The 16,523-nt window shown below is 37.1% G+C and overlaps 2 protein-coding genes across 2 annotated transcripts in view; both read right to left on the bottom strand.

Annotated features, from left to right (window-relative positions):
• Nucleotides 1–2,219: 2,219 nt before the first annotated feature.
• LOC141349128 (uncharacterized) overlaps nucleotides 2,220–16,523 on the bottom strand; it is a 70,462-nt gene continuing 56,158 nt past the window's right edge. The window contains exon 2 of the mRNA XM_073859482.1: nucleotides 2,220–4,121. Within this exon, the coding sequence (XP_073715583.1) occupies nucleotides 2,851–4,121 (1,271 nt within the window). The 3' untranslated portion in view covers nucleotides 2,220–2,850. The remainder of the gene's footprint in view (nucleotides 4,122–16,523) is intronic.
• Nucleotides 9,177–16,298, bottom strand: LOC141349094 (uncharacterized). The gene is made up of 2 exons (XM_055215647.2): nucleotides 16,136–16,298; nucleotides 9,177–11,099 (listed from the first exon to the last, which is right to left on the bottom strand). Exons 1-2 carry the CDS (start codon nucleotides 16,209–16,211, stop codon nucleotides 9,874–9,876), a joined length of 1,302 nt encoding a protein of 433 aa, XP_055071622.2. The 5' UTR covers nucleotides 16,212–16,298; the 3' UTR covers nucleotides 9,177–9,873.

Here is a 16,523-nt window from a genome sequence, read left to right as displayed (position 1 = left end):
ATATAATTTTCACCTAAAAGATATTTTATCGCTACATTGTCTCAGATGTTGACGTGTTTGTCCTGTGGTGGCTACTGTAGCTTCACTAAGCGCTTCGAAAGGGAGCGGTGAGCTGTGGACTGAGCCGCTGGTTGCAAATCACAAGTTCACTAAATCCAGATAAACATCTACACACTGGACCTTTAAGTGGCAAATGACTATACTTTATACCACAGAGATGTTAAATGCTTTAATCTCATTGGTTAAGAAACGTTCTACGAGTGTGCATTTTTTTTCATTCAACCTACACCTATGAAGTAGTTCCAGGTCTGTTGACCGCATTACAGTTCACTACGCCCAGTTTAACTGAAATACATTTTTTACAAATAAACCATAAATATAAAGTGGTGGCCAAAATTATTAGAACACGTGACAGATCAAAAAAACCTCAGAAAAGAACTCCAAAGCATGATTTTTAAGAGGGACTTCACATAACAAGGAAGACATTAGCCTGTTTTGAGGACAGTGAAAACAGCGCTATACAGATAAGTAAATTGTGTGAAAAATACCGCGTTTTTTTTACACGTGAAACATGAACATGTGTTATATTGCCCACTATAAACACAATCAAAGCTTCAAAATCACAGACAGAACGGGAGCTTTAAAGGGACACTCCACTTTTTTTGAAAACATACTCATTTTCCAGCTCTCCCAGAGCTAAAGGAACATTCCATCTTCTTAAACTAAAAATCCAGACAATTTACTCACCACCATGTCATCCAAAATGTTGATGTCTTTCTTTGTTCAGTCGAGAAGAAATTATGTTTTTTGAGGAAAACATTGCAGGATTTTTCTCATTTTAATGGACTTTAATAGACACCAACAATCAACATTTAACTCAACACGCAACAGTTTTTTTCAACAGAGTTTCAAAAGACTATAAACGTTCCCAAACGAGGCATAAGGGTCTTATCTAGCGAAACGATTGTCATTTTTGACAAGAAAAATAAAAAAATATGCTCTTTTAAACCACAACTTTTCGTCTAGGTCCGGTCCAGCGCGAACTAACATAAATGCGTAGTGACGTAGGGAGGTCACGTGTTACATATATAAAACGCACATTTGCGGACCATTGTAAACAATAAACTGACACAAAGACATTAATTAGTATCAGTTGACATACAACAACGTAGGAACGGTCCTATTTCAACACACTTTTAAACACTGGGGCAGAGTTTCGCGTTCGTCTTCTGTGACCTCTTGGCGTCATGACGTTTTGCGTGGGGTCACCTGGCGTATCATGATTAGATCTAGACGAGAAGTTGTGCTTTAAAAGTGCATATTTGTTATTTTTATTGTCAAAAATGACAATCGTTTTGCTAGATAAGACCCCTATGCCTCGCCTGGGACCGTCCACAGTCCTCTGAAACTCCGCTGAAAAAAACCGCCACGTGTTGAGTCAAGTGCCAATTGTTGCCGTCCACTAAAGTCCAACAAAATGAGAAAAATCCTGCAATGCTTTCCCCAAAAAACACAACTTCCTCTCGACCGAACAAAGAAAGACATCAACACCCTGGACGACATGGTGGTGAGCAAACCATCTGGATTTTTCCCTCAAGAAAATTGAATATTACCTTAAGCATTTGATTCTTACCATCCTGGAATCCATTCAGCCGATCTCCGGGTCACTTCTAGCATAGCTCAGGACAATGCACTGAATCTGACTTGACCATTAGCATCGCGCTAAAAAAATAAAGAGTTTCGATATTTTTCCCATTCAAAACTTGACCCCTCTGTAGCTACACCGTGCACCAAGCAGCAGGCCTAGTGATACTACGCACTGTCCAAAAATACTCCCTTTGGTTACTTTCAATAGCAAGGGAATATTTTCGAGCAGTGCGCAACATCACTACGCCTGCCGCAGCCATGTTACATCAGCAAAGTCCTTGATTATTACGCAAGAATGAGAGTATAGTTCCTAGCCATATCTGCCTAGAAAATCACAACTTTTATTTTTCCGTCGGTCTTAGTACACGATGTAACTACAGAAGAGTCAAGCTCCAAATAGGAAAAACATCAAAATTTGATTATTTTTAGCGCGATGCCAACGGTCCAATCAGATCCAAAGGACTGTGCCAAGCTATGCTAAAAGTGCTAGCGTCAGACCCGGAGATCAGCTGAATGGACTCCAAAACGGCAAGAACCAAATGTTTAACTCTAGGGGAGTTAACTCTAAGTCCCTTTAATCCATGCATTCTGCAACTCAAGTCAAAGGCTTTTCTTTGAATGTAGTTGAGTTGAGGTCTGGTCAGGAAAAGAAAATGACCTAAATCTTTTTATGATGGTCACCACTGTATCTACAAAGTCATCATTATGCTCAATAAACCAGAATAGAGCCATCATGAAGACAATTTGGTATTTTTCCTTACTGGCCTAATCAAAGCACGAACCTCGGCTTCGTGTTGTGGCTGCATTACCACCCCAGGTGTGCGTAATCATTAAATAAATAAAAAGCCAGTCGTCAATTTTTTTTCCTTACATAACATGTAAAAACATAATGTAAAGTAATACAAGATAACCCTGGTTGATTATGGTCACTGGTGATGTAGTGCATTCAGCTCTCTGTTTTTGGTGGAAATGCAAGCAGGTTTTGAGGTCTGGCTGAGCGTTCGCTGCATGCTTCACCAAAGTCCCAGTGGAAGATACAATGGGTAACCATGTGCTTGGACCTGAAGTTGATCTTCATTCAGTCTTTACAGTCAGTGCTTTTCTCTGTGAGTCTGCAGCTGTGTGATCGTCTGAAACTTCTTCAACATGAATGACAGCGGTGCAGCTTCTCTCCAGTATACAGTCACTTGTGTTTTATCAGCGTCACAGACTCAATAAAACTCTTTCCTCCATGTGAGCACTTTTAGGGATTTCTTCATGGATTTTTTGGTGCCGCCTTAGGTTTGCGGCTCTCAGAAAGGCTTTATCACACACAGAGCAAACATGGTTTTTCACACCTGTATGTGTATTCTGGTGCTTAACAACTTTTTTAAATGATGGAAAAATCTTCTCACAAACAGAACACGAATACTCGTGTGTGACTTCTGAATGAGTCTTTAGGTGCCTTTTTAGCAGCGCTGGCAAAACAAACTTTTTATTGCACTGATCGCAGCTAAACGGCTTTTCACTCGAGTGAATCAGCAGATGAAGTTTGAGACCTTGTGCATGTATGAATCTCTTATCACACAAGTGGCATGAATAAGGTCTCTCGCCTGTATGAATTCGTATGTGACCCCTAAGAGCTCCTTGTTGTGTAAAACTCTTATCACACTGAGGGCACCTGAAAGGTCTCTCACCTGTATGAATTCGAATGTGAGACCTAAGCGTTTCTTTATTTTTAAAACTCTTATCACACTGAGGGCATGAGAAAGGCTTCTCATCTGTATGAACTCGTATGTGATACCTAAGAGCTCTCTGTTGTTTAAAACTCTTATCACAGTGAGGGCACTTGAAAGGTTTCTCTCCAATGTGAACTCGTTTGTGTTCCTGTAGATGTGATTTAAATGAGAAACTCTTTTCACAATATGAGCAGGTGAACGACCCGTCACTAGTGTGCCGTCTCATATGAGTATTTAAGTTACTCTTATAAAAAAAACTCTTTTCACACTGAGGGCAAGAGAAAAGCTCTTTGTGAGTGTGAGTTATCATGTGATTCTTAAGATATGCTTTACATGTGAAAGTCTTTCCACATTGAGGGCAGACGTGCGGCCTTTCAGTACTGTGAGTCTTCATGTGAATATTAAGTCTTGCTTTATTAACGAAACTTTTATCACATTGAGGGCAGGGAAAAGGCTTCTCACCTGTGTGACTCATCATGTGATCCCTAAGTTTACGTTTTTCGATGAAAGTCTTCTCACACTGGGAGCATGCGTGAGGCCTCTCACCAGTGTGAATCTTTAAGTGATAAGTTAGGTGCCTTTTTTTTGAGAAAGTCTTACCACAAAGATGGCATGCAAACACATTTTTGACTTCAACTCTTTCTTGAGGGCAATTCTCATCAGTTTCTGAGCAGCTGTCAGTCAAAAAATTCTGGTTCGGATGTTCGCCATTCATATCTTCGCATTCTTGACCTTCCTCTTTCACTTCCAACAAGTCTGAAATAAACATAGTAACATGAGAAATTATTATTAAATCATTAACTTTTACCTCAGTGAATATAATCAGCTTAGCTACAGTAGTTTATCAAATTTATTTTAGTTTGCATGACATTTATGGTGCGTTCACACCAATGATGCACGGGTCAATGTATAAACAACCCGCACCCGACCAACGTTTTCAACTAACCTGCCCGCAACTCGGATCGCGCATATATTGTACCCAACCCGCTTCCTGGCCCGCATTTTTTTAAAATAAGTAATTGTTTAAAATAGTTAATTTGCAACTTTATTTCAAACGACCCGACCGACCGTGACCCGAATATCATTAAAAATATTTTTTGGTTGACTCGTAAACGCAGGTGACCACAGGCACCTGCTCATTTTGGTTCAACCCACGCATTACTGGTTCACACCAGATGCTAATGAAGCAAATAAATGTATATGTAGTTGGACACTTGAACATTTTGATTTGATTTGCACCATTGGTTAACAAATCACGCTTCATGTGTCAATAATTTATATACATACACAAAAAAAGTTCTCTCATCTGGCCATTTCTCATCTTTCTGTCTCTTTCTGTGTGCTCTCCCCAGTGCAACCGCGACCCCACTGATTGCAGGTGCCAGTCACAAATATTACATTTTTTAATAAAAGCTCTGTGAGAACGACTGGCAACAAGAATTCTTAAATTCTAAGAGGCTGTTTATATCTGGTATTAAGATCTATTTTGGTCGACCGGATAAAAAGTGGACGAGAGAGACATGTTTTGATCACACACCTGGTGTTTTAAACCGCGCCCTGTTGTGTGTTTTGTTGATGAATTGCCTGCGATAATAACCATTTTAGTTGTTTTTTAGTTATTTTGTGATGCAAAAATAGTTTTGATTTCCGATGGAGCGACATTTACTACATAGAGCCGTAGTTCACCAAAAAGCTAGGCAATAAACAATAAAAAAAATTATAATAACAGAACTAAATAAAAACTGAACACTTGGGTTCGCACTAAAATCAGGATAGATGTAAAAACATTGTGCTCAGTACATCACAGCAAAACGATTGTAATTTTTTACAATAAAAATAACAAATATACACTTTTAAACCACAATTTCTCATCTAGATCCGTTCCTGAAAGCGCCAGCGTGACCTCACTCAATACGTCATGACGTCAAGAGGTCACAGAGGACGAATGCAAAACTCCGCCCCAGTGTTTACAAGTGTGGAGAAAGAGGACCGTTCCGACATTGTTGTATGTGGAATGATACTAATTAATGTCTTTGTGTCAGTTTATTGTTTAAAATGGTCCGCAAATGTGCGTTTTATATAGGTAACACGTGACCTCCCTACGTCACTACGCATTTACGTTAGGTCACGCTGCACCGGACCTAAACAAAAAGTTGTGGTTTAAAAGTGCATATTTTTTATTTTTCTTGACACAAATGACAATCGTTTCGCTAGATAAGACCCTTATGCCTCGCTTGGGATCGTTTAGAGTCCCTTGATACTCCGTTGAAAAAAACTTTTAAGTGTTGAGTTAAGTATTAAATGTTGGTGTCCATTAAAGTCTATTAAAATGAGAAAAATCCTGCAATGTTTTCCTCAAAAAACATAATTTCTTCTCGACTGAACAAAGAAAGACATCAACATTTCGGATGACATGGTGGTGAGTAAATTATCTTGATTTTTCTTTTAAGAAAGTGGACTATTCCTATAACTTCCCACTCATCATTTTTCAGGAAAGCTATGAGAATTGGAGACAGCTGGACATCAGCCTTGCTCACAAAGGCAGTTTGTGTCTATACCATATCTGTCATATTTTAACTGTAACCATTTTCCTTTACTTTTGATTTAAATGAATATTGATTATATTTAGTTCTTTCTGTAATGCTGTTGAATGTATGATTCATGTAATGCCCTTCTCACACAGCATCCACAGCCATTTTAATTTCATTTTTCAAAACAATAGTGAGACTGGAGCTGAAAGAAGGGGTTTCATATATCTAATAATATTACAAAACTCTGATTTTATAACCAGAGCCTGACATTGTATAAACTTTAGCAGTTATTTATAATGAATGAAGATTAGACACAAACCTCTTGGTTGTTGAGTATGTTGAGATGTTACTGTGAATGATTCAGGATCAGTCTCCTCTTTAACACACTCCATCATTACAACAGTGGATCAGAATAGTAGAGTAGTTGAATGTGTTGTGACAGCAGCTGCTTGTTTGACTTCTTCACAGTATTTATAGATGAACTATGATCAAATAAACATAAAGGGTTAACAATGACAAAATCTTTAATGTAATAACATGACACTGTTTACTCTGTGGTCTACAACACAAACTCTCAGCACTTTTCATTTCAAAGATCTTGTGGCGGTGTGTAAAACAGAAATGCATTTTGAATACCTTGCAGCCCTAGAACACGTTAACTTAATTTAATAGAGTAAAAATTATAAATAGCTTAATGGCTAAGGTTTTTAAGGAATTAATATTTACATTTTGATGTCATCTCACTATGAAATGTATGCATGTAGTGGATTAATAAAACTGTACGTAACGTTATATTTGTTTGTTTGTTTCAAAGACCAAGCGAATGATAAATTTGCCGACTCTCAATAAATTATAGAAAAAATTATTAAAATGTTCTAATATTATCTAAAGTTGCTTCAGTAACATTTAAATTGTTGTTGTTTGAGTACATTTGTTAATTTTTTAAAAGTAATATCGTTTAATTTACCTCACAAAACACCTCAGTCTTCAATCGACAGACGAGTGGCAGCGCACTCCTTTTGACGTCACCACACGAAAAGCAAATTAAAAGTCCCGTTCTTTTAACGTCCAACATTGTGAAAAGCAGGACAAATAATGAACATAATGAATGTATCTTAAATACTTACACGAGGTTAACATACAGGTAAGTTCAATTCCTTTTTATTCTCTCCATTTTTAGGTCAAATATTTTGAGTGAAATGCTCTGTCACATCATAACTATGATTAATTTTAATTACTGCATTAATCATGCACTTTTTAATCTGCCCTGAATGCAATGTAATTTTTTTATTAAAGAGCTGTAATAACCACCACAAATCCAAGTTGATCTGTGTTCCCTCTTTGCAGACAGCGAGGGCCAGTAATTTTCAATTGTGTTACTTAAATGAAATTTACATTATGAAATTAGATTATGATTTTTTTTTAAATACATTTTCCACAGCCTTATTAGCTCAAATTACTAAGGGTGCCAATAACTGTCAACACTATCTGATATATATATAATGACAGACATGGGCAGACAAGCCCTTATCTTCTCAACATGAAAAATCATCATTCATGAAGTTTACCAATGATTAGGTGTCAATTCAAAAGGAAAGAAACACAACAAGCTTATACACGTTGATTTATTTAAAATTAGTTAAAAATTGATACAAAAGATTCACTCCATTAAAAAAATAAATTAATTTGTTGTGAGTAATCCAGTTGTGAGGTTTATCTGCACCCCTTTTCCACCAAGGCTGGCTCCTGTGCTGAGGTTGCCCTTGACTACTAAACAAGGGTGCTGATTGAGACACAGCTTTAGCGTATAGTCGGTTTTTCTACTCTGTGGTTTGAATGTCAGAGAAAATGGCGAATAGTGTCGGATGACACAAAATATTGGTGTTATGATTGGTCATTTCCTCAGAACTTCATCAGTAATGTTATCGCATACCTTCTTCAACTCAAGACAAAGGCTTTTCTTTGAATCTACAAGTCTAGTTTATTTTCCAACTGGCCAACTCGTGCATCTTGTGCATTATTATCCTAACATCATAACATGAAATAACCAAGGAATAATTCACAAAGGGCCTTTGAATTATTCGAAAATAATAGGGGAGAACTGGGGCAAAAGTAACGCAGAATGAAAGTAACAAAGTGATTTTCTCAGAGCCCTGATTACATTTGTATTCCAAACTATGACAGCATCTTTAGTACGCAACCCTTGACAAAGATGACAAATATCGCATTATTTTGTCACCGTTTTGTGCGTTTAGGTCCAGAAAACGGTCGTTTTAATCTTACAACGTGTAGTATTTCTCGTTTCATGTGTTAAAGTCAGTGTTGGGTGTAACTAGTTACTAAGTAATTAGTTATGGTAATTTCATTACTTTTCCCTTGAAAAAGTAAATTAAGTAAGGGATTACTCTTATTTTTCTTGTAATCTAATTACAGTTACTTCTGATGTAACTAAATCCTGTGTATGGACAATAAAACAATCCTGTATACTATAATACAATAGTGGATTTAACATGGTTTAAGTTTACAATTCTCACTATTAACTGGTTGATTATTAGCATAATGAGATCCTGGCTTTTATTAATACTTAATAGCACATATTAATGCCTAATTCTTCAAAACCTTATTCTACTTCCTTAACCCTCCCCATTTCTACCAATACTTAAAATTCTTTAGTATTAATACGCAGTAGTAGTTAATAGTTAGTTAATAGAAAGAATTGGACTCTAAAGTGTGACCAGAATAATTTATGTACTTTTATATATTATTTCTTCGAGCCATTTCAAGCCTATCCTTATATCATGTACTAAATAGGATTTAGAAAGTAATTTGTAATAAGTATTTAAATACTTTTTGGAGAGAGTTAATTTGTAAAGTAATCTAATTACATGATTGAAGATGTAATTAGTAACTAATAATTAATTTCTTTTTTGGAGTAACTTACCCAACACTGGTTACAGTACTGATTAATCTACATGTTATCTAGTGCTCTAACACACCCTGAAGTTTGCCTTCTCAAGAGTTTTTCACAATAAAAGTAAATCAGATTTAAATGTTAAGAGTTCCTGTCATGACGAAAGTAACTTGTTACTTTTGTCCCACTGCTAATACTGTTGCATTATGTTAAGAATTTATATTATTCTAATATAATATATTCTAATATTCTGATTTAATTTTTATAGTGTTCATACTGTTGAATTTTTTTTTATTCTGAACAATTCAAGTTTATACTGTCGGCTTGCTTTTGAAACCTTTAATGAAACTAAAATGTTAAATGAAAATGATGTAGTTTGATTTTATTATTTCTTGCAAAGATAAATGACAAAATATGCTTTCAGTTTCATATTAACAAGGTCATAGTCATGTATATTTACTAAAAACAAGTGTAACACAAAAATCTATCTTGTTCTGTTGTGTTACTTTCATCAAAGCTGTCGTGGCCGAAATACCCATGTCCAAAGTGAAATTATACTGAAGTCATTTTACATTTGTTCAAAATTTCACCTGGTATTGATAAACCACACTTGAGAGTTATCAACCACAGCAAAATGATATCTCTTTCTAAAACATTCGCTTTTAAAATTAAGTTTTCTGAAAAATAGTCCTTTCACCCCTGATCTCCCCTAGTCACTCATTTGTCAGTGAAGTACGGCTTTGTGTAGTAAATGCTGCTCCATCTGAAAGCAGGTGATGGCGATTAACTACCGGCTTCACTGATGAGATGCGCATGACAATCACATGCAATTTATCATGCAGCCCACGTGCTGACACAGAGCCCGTCCCAGCGGAAGAGGGGTTACCATCTGCATTTTTTGGGAGGAAATACTCCGGTTATAAAATACCCGTGTCCGTGTGGACTAGGCCTGAAGTTGATCTTTCCCCCCTCTTGTGGACAGTGCTTTTCTCTGTGAGATATACAGTCACTTGTGTTTTATCAGCTTCCAAGACTCAATAAAACTCTTTCAACAATGTGAGCACTTTCAGGGTTTTTCTTCATGGATCTTTTGGTGACGCTTTAGGTCTGAGGATTTCAGAAAGGCTTTTTCACACACAGAGCACACATGTTTTCTCACGCCTGTATGTGTTTTCTGGTGCTCCTTAACTTTTCTGAGTGATTGAAAACTCTTCCCACAAACAGAACACAAATACGGCCTCTCATCTGAATGAGTCTTTAGGTGCTCTTTAAGCCGAGATGCTGAAAAATACTTCTTATCGCACTGATCACAGCTAAAAGGTCTTTCATTTGAGTGAACCTGCAAATGAAGTTTGAGACCGTTTGCATTTATGTAACTCTTATCACACAGATGACACGAGAAAGGCCTCTCACCTTTATGAATTCCCATGTGATACCGAAGAGATCCTTGTTGTTTAAAATTCTTATCACACAGATGGCATGAAAAAGGCTTTTCACCTGTATGAATTACCATGTGATACTCAAGAGCTACTTGCTGTTTAAAACTCTTATCACACAGATGGCAAGAAAAAGGTCTTTCATTTGTATGAACTCGTATGTGATACCTAAGAGCTCCCTTTTGTGTAAAGCTCTTATCACACTGAGGGCATGTGAAAGGTTTCTCTCCAGTGTGAATTCGTATGTGATTCTCTAGATTTGTTTTAAATGAAAAACTCTTTTCACAGTAAGAGCAGGTGAACGACCCGTCACTAATGTGCCGTCTCACATGAGCATTTAAGCTTCTTTTATACGAAAAACTCTTTCCACACTGATGGCATGAGAAAGGCTTTGTCTGATTGTGAGTTATTAAATGCTTATAAAGATATTCTTTACACGTGTAAGTCTTTCCACATTGAGGGCAGATGTACGGCCTTTCAGTACTGTGAGTATTTATGTGAACATTAAGTTTTCCTTTGCTAATGAAACGTTTATCACACTGAGGGCAGGAAAAAGGCCTCTCACCTGTGTGAATCATCATGTGACGCGTAAGTTTACTTTTATGGATGAAAGTCTTCTCACAGTGGGAGCATGCGTGAGGCGCCTCATTGTGAATCCTTAGGTGACGCGTTAGTTGACCTTTTTTTGAATAAGTCTTAACACAAAGATGGCACGCAAAAGATTTTTTGGCTTCAATTCTTTCTTGAGAGGAATTCTCGTCAGTTTCTGAGCAGCTGTCAATCAGAAAATTGTGATCCTGATCTTCATCCTTCATTTCATTGCGTTCTTGATCCTCCTCTTTCACTTCCACCAAGTCTGAAAAAAATATGAACATTTAAAAAAAAGTCAAATGAGAAAGCAGATTCCAATTTAATTTCAAAACCATCATAATTACATATATGCATTTGGCAGATGCTGCTATACAAAGCAACTTACAAGGTAAACTTTTTATCAGTATGTGTTCCCTAGGTTCGCAAAACTCTAGATGACTACCTGCTTATTTTACAATCATTTAAAGGGTCATGAAATACTAAACAACAATTTTCTGAGATGTTAACCGAGGTGGTTGTTGTGAGCATCCATTCATTTCAACAATAGGTAAAAACTAGATTTTCCTTTTCCGGGTTTAAATTTAAGCTGCGTTCTAGGCCCTGTCTCGCTGGAAATAGGAAGAGAAGTTGCCCATCAGTATGAACTCCTCCCTTTCGTCATCTGATTGCTCTTTCGCAAGGACTTCTGGGTTGGTAAAGTGCGCAAAGCCTGCTGCAGTCCATAACAAGGGTGCAAAGGGGGCGCTAATGAGCACAATTCGGAGTGTGCAAATGACAGATCAGACACCCTATGGACAATATCACGCACAATTTAAAGCAACACTATGTCGTTTTTTTACCTTTAAATAATGTCTTTAAAATTATTTCAGTGATAGAACAACTTTTAACTGGACAAATTGTACTATTGCTGCAACCTGAGCAGCCTCCTAGCTGCTATAAGCACACTCTGAAAGTGGCGGTGGAGGGTAGGAATCACAGCCCCGCCCCTCCCCCTGCCTGCAGAAGAGTGTCTGATACCAGGCACTGTTGCGCTTTTCAACCACATGGGGGAGCTGTAAGTCATTTTTACATGGAAACTACATAGTGTTGCTTTAAAGGGACACAAGGCAAGTCTGAGTATTATTTCTCTACTAGCTCCCCCTAGTGTCTGGGAGTAAATGCTTTCTATATCTGAGACTTTACGAGACTGAAGGACACCGGGTCGGATACAGCAAACTTGCAAGTGGGGTATTCTTCCTACAGACGGTAGGGGCGGGCGAGAGAGTCTTCATTCGTCATGTAATGAGTCATTTAAACATATACCGACTTACGAAGATGATTTATTAAAATAAAAATGCTGCCTTGTGTCCCTTTAAGGCCACGAGACCGAAAGTCCACATAGTGCGCCAATTGGGACAGGCCCCACATCTAAATACCAGCTGTAGACAGCCTCTAAAACTACAATCTTTAGACACTACATGATTTTATCTTATGACAGTAAACTAATACTGGGCACGATCAGTCTTTATGATCAAACTTCATTCATAATCGATACAAAAACCATAAGCTGTGCCCCCTGCTTAAGATCATGTAGTACTGCATTTGAGAAAGGTGTTTAAGAGTTGCAAATGTTTGTTTTCACTATGTAAGAGGATATGTACGTTACATGGTTTTACCCATGATGATGTCAGGACGAGTCTGGCTCCGGTTGGTTGGCCATTAACTACCCACTAATCAAAACTGTTTTTCAGGAAAGCTATGAGAATTGGAGACAGGTGGACAATGGCCTTGCTCACAATGGCAGTTTGTGTCTAGGCCAAGATGTGACATCATATCTGTCATATTTCAACTGCAACCGTTTAACTTGACTTCTGATTTAAATTAATATAGATTATATTTAGTTCTTTCTGTAATGCTGTTGCTTTGAACGTAGGATTCATGTAATGCCCTTCTCACATAGTCCACAGCCATATAAATTGCATTTTTCTAAACAATAGTGAGACTGGAGCTGAAAGAAGAGATTTCATGACTCTTTAAAGTTGGGGTGCATAATTTTTGAAAAACACTTTGGAAAAGGAAGTCGGGCGGAGTACCAAAACACACTTGTAGCCAATCAGCAGTAAGGGGCGTGTCTACTAACCGACATCGTTGCCTGGGTTGCGTATGTGTGAGGGGGTCTATCAAAAGAAGGTCCAGATTCTATTGAGGTAGGAGCGTGTTTGTTTGGGTGATTTCAAAATGTTAACATTGGCTTTCGGAGATCATGCGCCCCACCTTTAAGTCAAATCTCATTATATTATTATTAGGGCCGGGACTCGATTAAAAAAATTAATCTAATTAATTAGAGGCTTTGTAATTAATTAATCTAAATTAATCGCATTTTAATCGCATATAAATATTTGACCTGAGAACATTAAGAAGTACTTTTTTACATGGATTTTAGTATACACTCTTAGAAAGGATGTGTTAATTTTATACAAATCATTGTGCTGTAAGCTTTTAACACATTATGTGTAATTTTAACACATTATGAGTCATTTTGTCTTGATTTTGTGTTCAAGTATAACAAAATGTGTTGTTTCAATAATAACACAGAGATGGGTGGATTCCAGGACGACGCAGTTAGTGTGTTGTCCCAGAATCAACACTAATGTGTGGTTTTTAACACATTCGTTCTTAGAGTGTACCATGAATAATGACTGAATACATAAGCTTAAGCAACAAAATATTGTTTATTGAGCCCTATTCGGACAGGATTAGTTTTACAGGGGTAGATGGCGCAATGTAATTTTACCACAGGACGTCGGTAATATTAATGGTCAATTCGGACGGGATTAGAAATCTCTGTAAAACATTCAGAAGTGGGAGGGGTAACTCGTTGGCGCAGCGCGTCACCTCTCGTCTTCACGTGCACGTTACCTTGCTTCCAGATATCAGATGTGCAAACAACATGACACAGACAAGGAAAACGCGAAACACTGTGTTTAATTTCAGTTTGGGGAGAACGTCATAAACAGTTCCATGCCTCTGAGAAGTAAATTTGACTTTTTTTTAAAGTTTGTGTCGTGTTTTATTCAGAAACTGACTTGTAACTGACTTGTTTCTCCGTCTAGAACGCAAGTAAATGCTTCTTTAAGCGCTTTTATATTTAAAAGAAACCCGCAAATTAAAAGGAAATGACGCGATTTAACTTTACGTGTATATTTACAGCTGGTCTATTCGCACTGGATTTGTATTACCTGAGGTAATTTTTCCGGACCTTTTTACAGAAGGTAAAAGACGCCGTAATCTTTACTGACATGTTTTGCATTGAGATGCTCGATGTGCTGCGGTGATATGTGAATTCCTTGTTGCATAGCTTACACTAGTGATGGTCGCTTTCGAAGCACTGCTTCATGAGGCTTCGAAACATTTACGAATCTTTTGTTTCGAATCAGTGGTTCGGAGCTTGTTTCAAACTGGCCCAAGTCACGTGATTTTTGCAAACGAGGCTTCATTACGTCATAACTGTTTCGAAACGTTTCGAAAATCCGATGGTTCACCAGTAGGGGGAGTTGATCACATGACCAGTGTCTAATAAGTTTAGGTGAACTCGGGTCAGTTTTATTATGAAAGTTCATAAAACATTTATACTTCTGACTGATAACACTGCCATGTTGTCTACTTTTTGTTTATAGACAGATTTAATGACAAAATGTGCATAATTAAAAGGGTAGTAAGTTTTATTCATTTGTTTGCCCTAAATAAAACTAAAAACACCTAATAGACTTTTAACTATGTCTTAATTAAGTTAAATACTTTTTTTAACATATTTTAATAAAAATCTTGCTATTATTTTGTAAAAAAAGTGTAAAATGTTTCAACACATCTGCTTTTACACTATTTTGACCAGCAGGGGTCGCCAGCGTGTGTGGGTTTCGAACTGCTTTAAAAAACTGAATCAATTTTCGAAGCAATTGGTTCAATTGATCCGAAGCTTCGAAAAGCTTCGTTTCTCCCATCACTAGCTTACACACAACCATGCTTTTATCGACGCTTACATCCGTTCGTTTTTTATAAAAAAAAATCCCATCCACGGGGCCAACCAAAGCGATCTCATCAGCCTCTTGGTTCATGTTCACTGTGGTTTGTTGTGAAGTCATGAACGCTAGTTGGTGCTCCAGTATAATCGGTCCGCCGAAACTCATGAGAAATGTTCCGCGGTGCAAAAATAAGTGCGATTAAAATGCGTTAAAAATGTTTAACGCGTTATTTTTGTGTAATTAATTAATCTTAATTAACGCGTTAAAGTCCCGGCCCTAATTATTATATAGCTACAATGATTTTATAACCAAAGCCTGACACTTATAACTTTAGCAGTTATTAATAGGGTTGCCAACTGTCCCGGACTAGCCGTGACATCCCGTATTTTAAGCCTAATTTATTTGTCCCATTTTTTGACTGCTATGCTTGATCTAACCAGTGACTGATACAACAGGCTTCGACTTCATGTGGCACCACAACAACAGGCAGATAACATCAAAGAGAATTCGAGAAATTCTACAGAAGCCACTATCGAAATGCTCTCGCGGTACTTTGATGTCATCCACTGTCAGTCCTTACGATGCCACAAGCAGCATCAGTGCTGATCACGACACCTTTTATCCAATCACAGATCCCCAGCACATTCAGTACACGTTTAAGAGAGTCAAATGATACGATTTTTTTTTTTTTAATATATATATATATATAGTCGGTTACTTAGCTGTTTGTATTAGATCGGCATAATTACAAAGTTTGGTCTCAATTCTGAAGAGATCGCTGATCCAGACCTGCCTAAAACACATCAATCTGAAGGATTTAATCATTTTCAACTTTACTAGGACATTTTGGCACTTCTGATTCACATACTGTAAGTGTGTTTTAATTTATGTTTTGATGTCGATCCTCTAAGACCACATCTTATAGAATCCATGTTAGTTTAGTTTGTCACAAGATTAAAATGAAGGGGGTAACGTTTTATTTACCTTTAGTGCGGGAGTCACAAGTGTTTTGACAGGTAAAGTTAACTTAATGGTTCCAAATTAGCCTTACTGTGTTAAAAGTAGGCTACCTGCGGTAAATTAACAAACTATTAATAAACCTACCATGTATGTTCCCAGGGCATAAGAGTTATAAATTAATATTTAATTAGGAGATTAGCTATGATTTTGACAAATAACTTAAATATACTGTATACAAAACCATATACGCACTGCTGCAGCAGACCACATTTTGTCCCGTATTTGAGTGAGAAAGTTGGCAACCCTAGTTATTAATGATAAATGAAGAATAGACAAAAACCTCTTTGTTGCTGAGTATGTTGAGGTGTTATTGTGAATGATTCAGGATCAGTCTCCTCTTTAACACACTCCATCATTACAACAGTGGATCAGAATAGTAGAGTAGTTGAATGTGTTGTGACAGCAGCTGCTTGTTTGACTTCTTCACAGTATTTATAGATGAACTATCATCAAATAAACATAAAGAGTTAACAATGACAGAATCTTCAATGTATTATGACACTGTTTACTCTGTGGTCTACAACACAAACTCTCAGCACTTGTGTTATTCATCATGGTTTTTAAACACTTCTCATTTCAACCGTCAGACGTAAAATTCACATACAGCTGCAGTGAATGGTAACATTTTTTAAGGAAATTAAGATTTAAATTTTGATCTTCATCTCACT

Source organism: Misgurnus anguillicaudatus, chromosome 21 (assembly GCF_027580225.2).
Source record: "Misgurnus anguillicaudatus chromosome 21, ASM2758022v2, whole genome shotgun sequence".
Classification (NCBI taxonomy): domain Eukaryota; kingdom Metazoa; phylum Chordata; class Actinopteri; order Cypriniformes; family Cobitidae; genus Misgurnus; species Misgurnus anguillicaudatus.
Note: the sequence above shows the minus strand (reverse complement) of the source record. Positions and strands in the feature narration are given on the sequence as shown.

Excerpts from the sequence above, each read along its gene's own strand:
- LOC141349094 (XM_055215647.2), bottom strand. The coding sequence starts at position 16,211 with ATGATGGAGTGTGTTAAAGAGGAGACTGATCCTGAATCATTCACAATA. Across the intron at positions 11,100-16,135 it reads ACATACTCAGCAACAAAGAG|ACTTGGTGGAAGTGAAAGAG; the intron begins GTTTTTGTCTAT and ends TATTTTTTTCAG.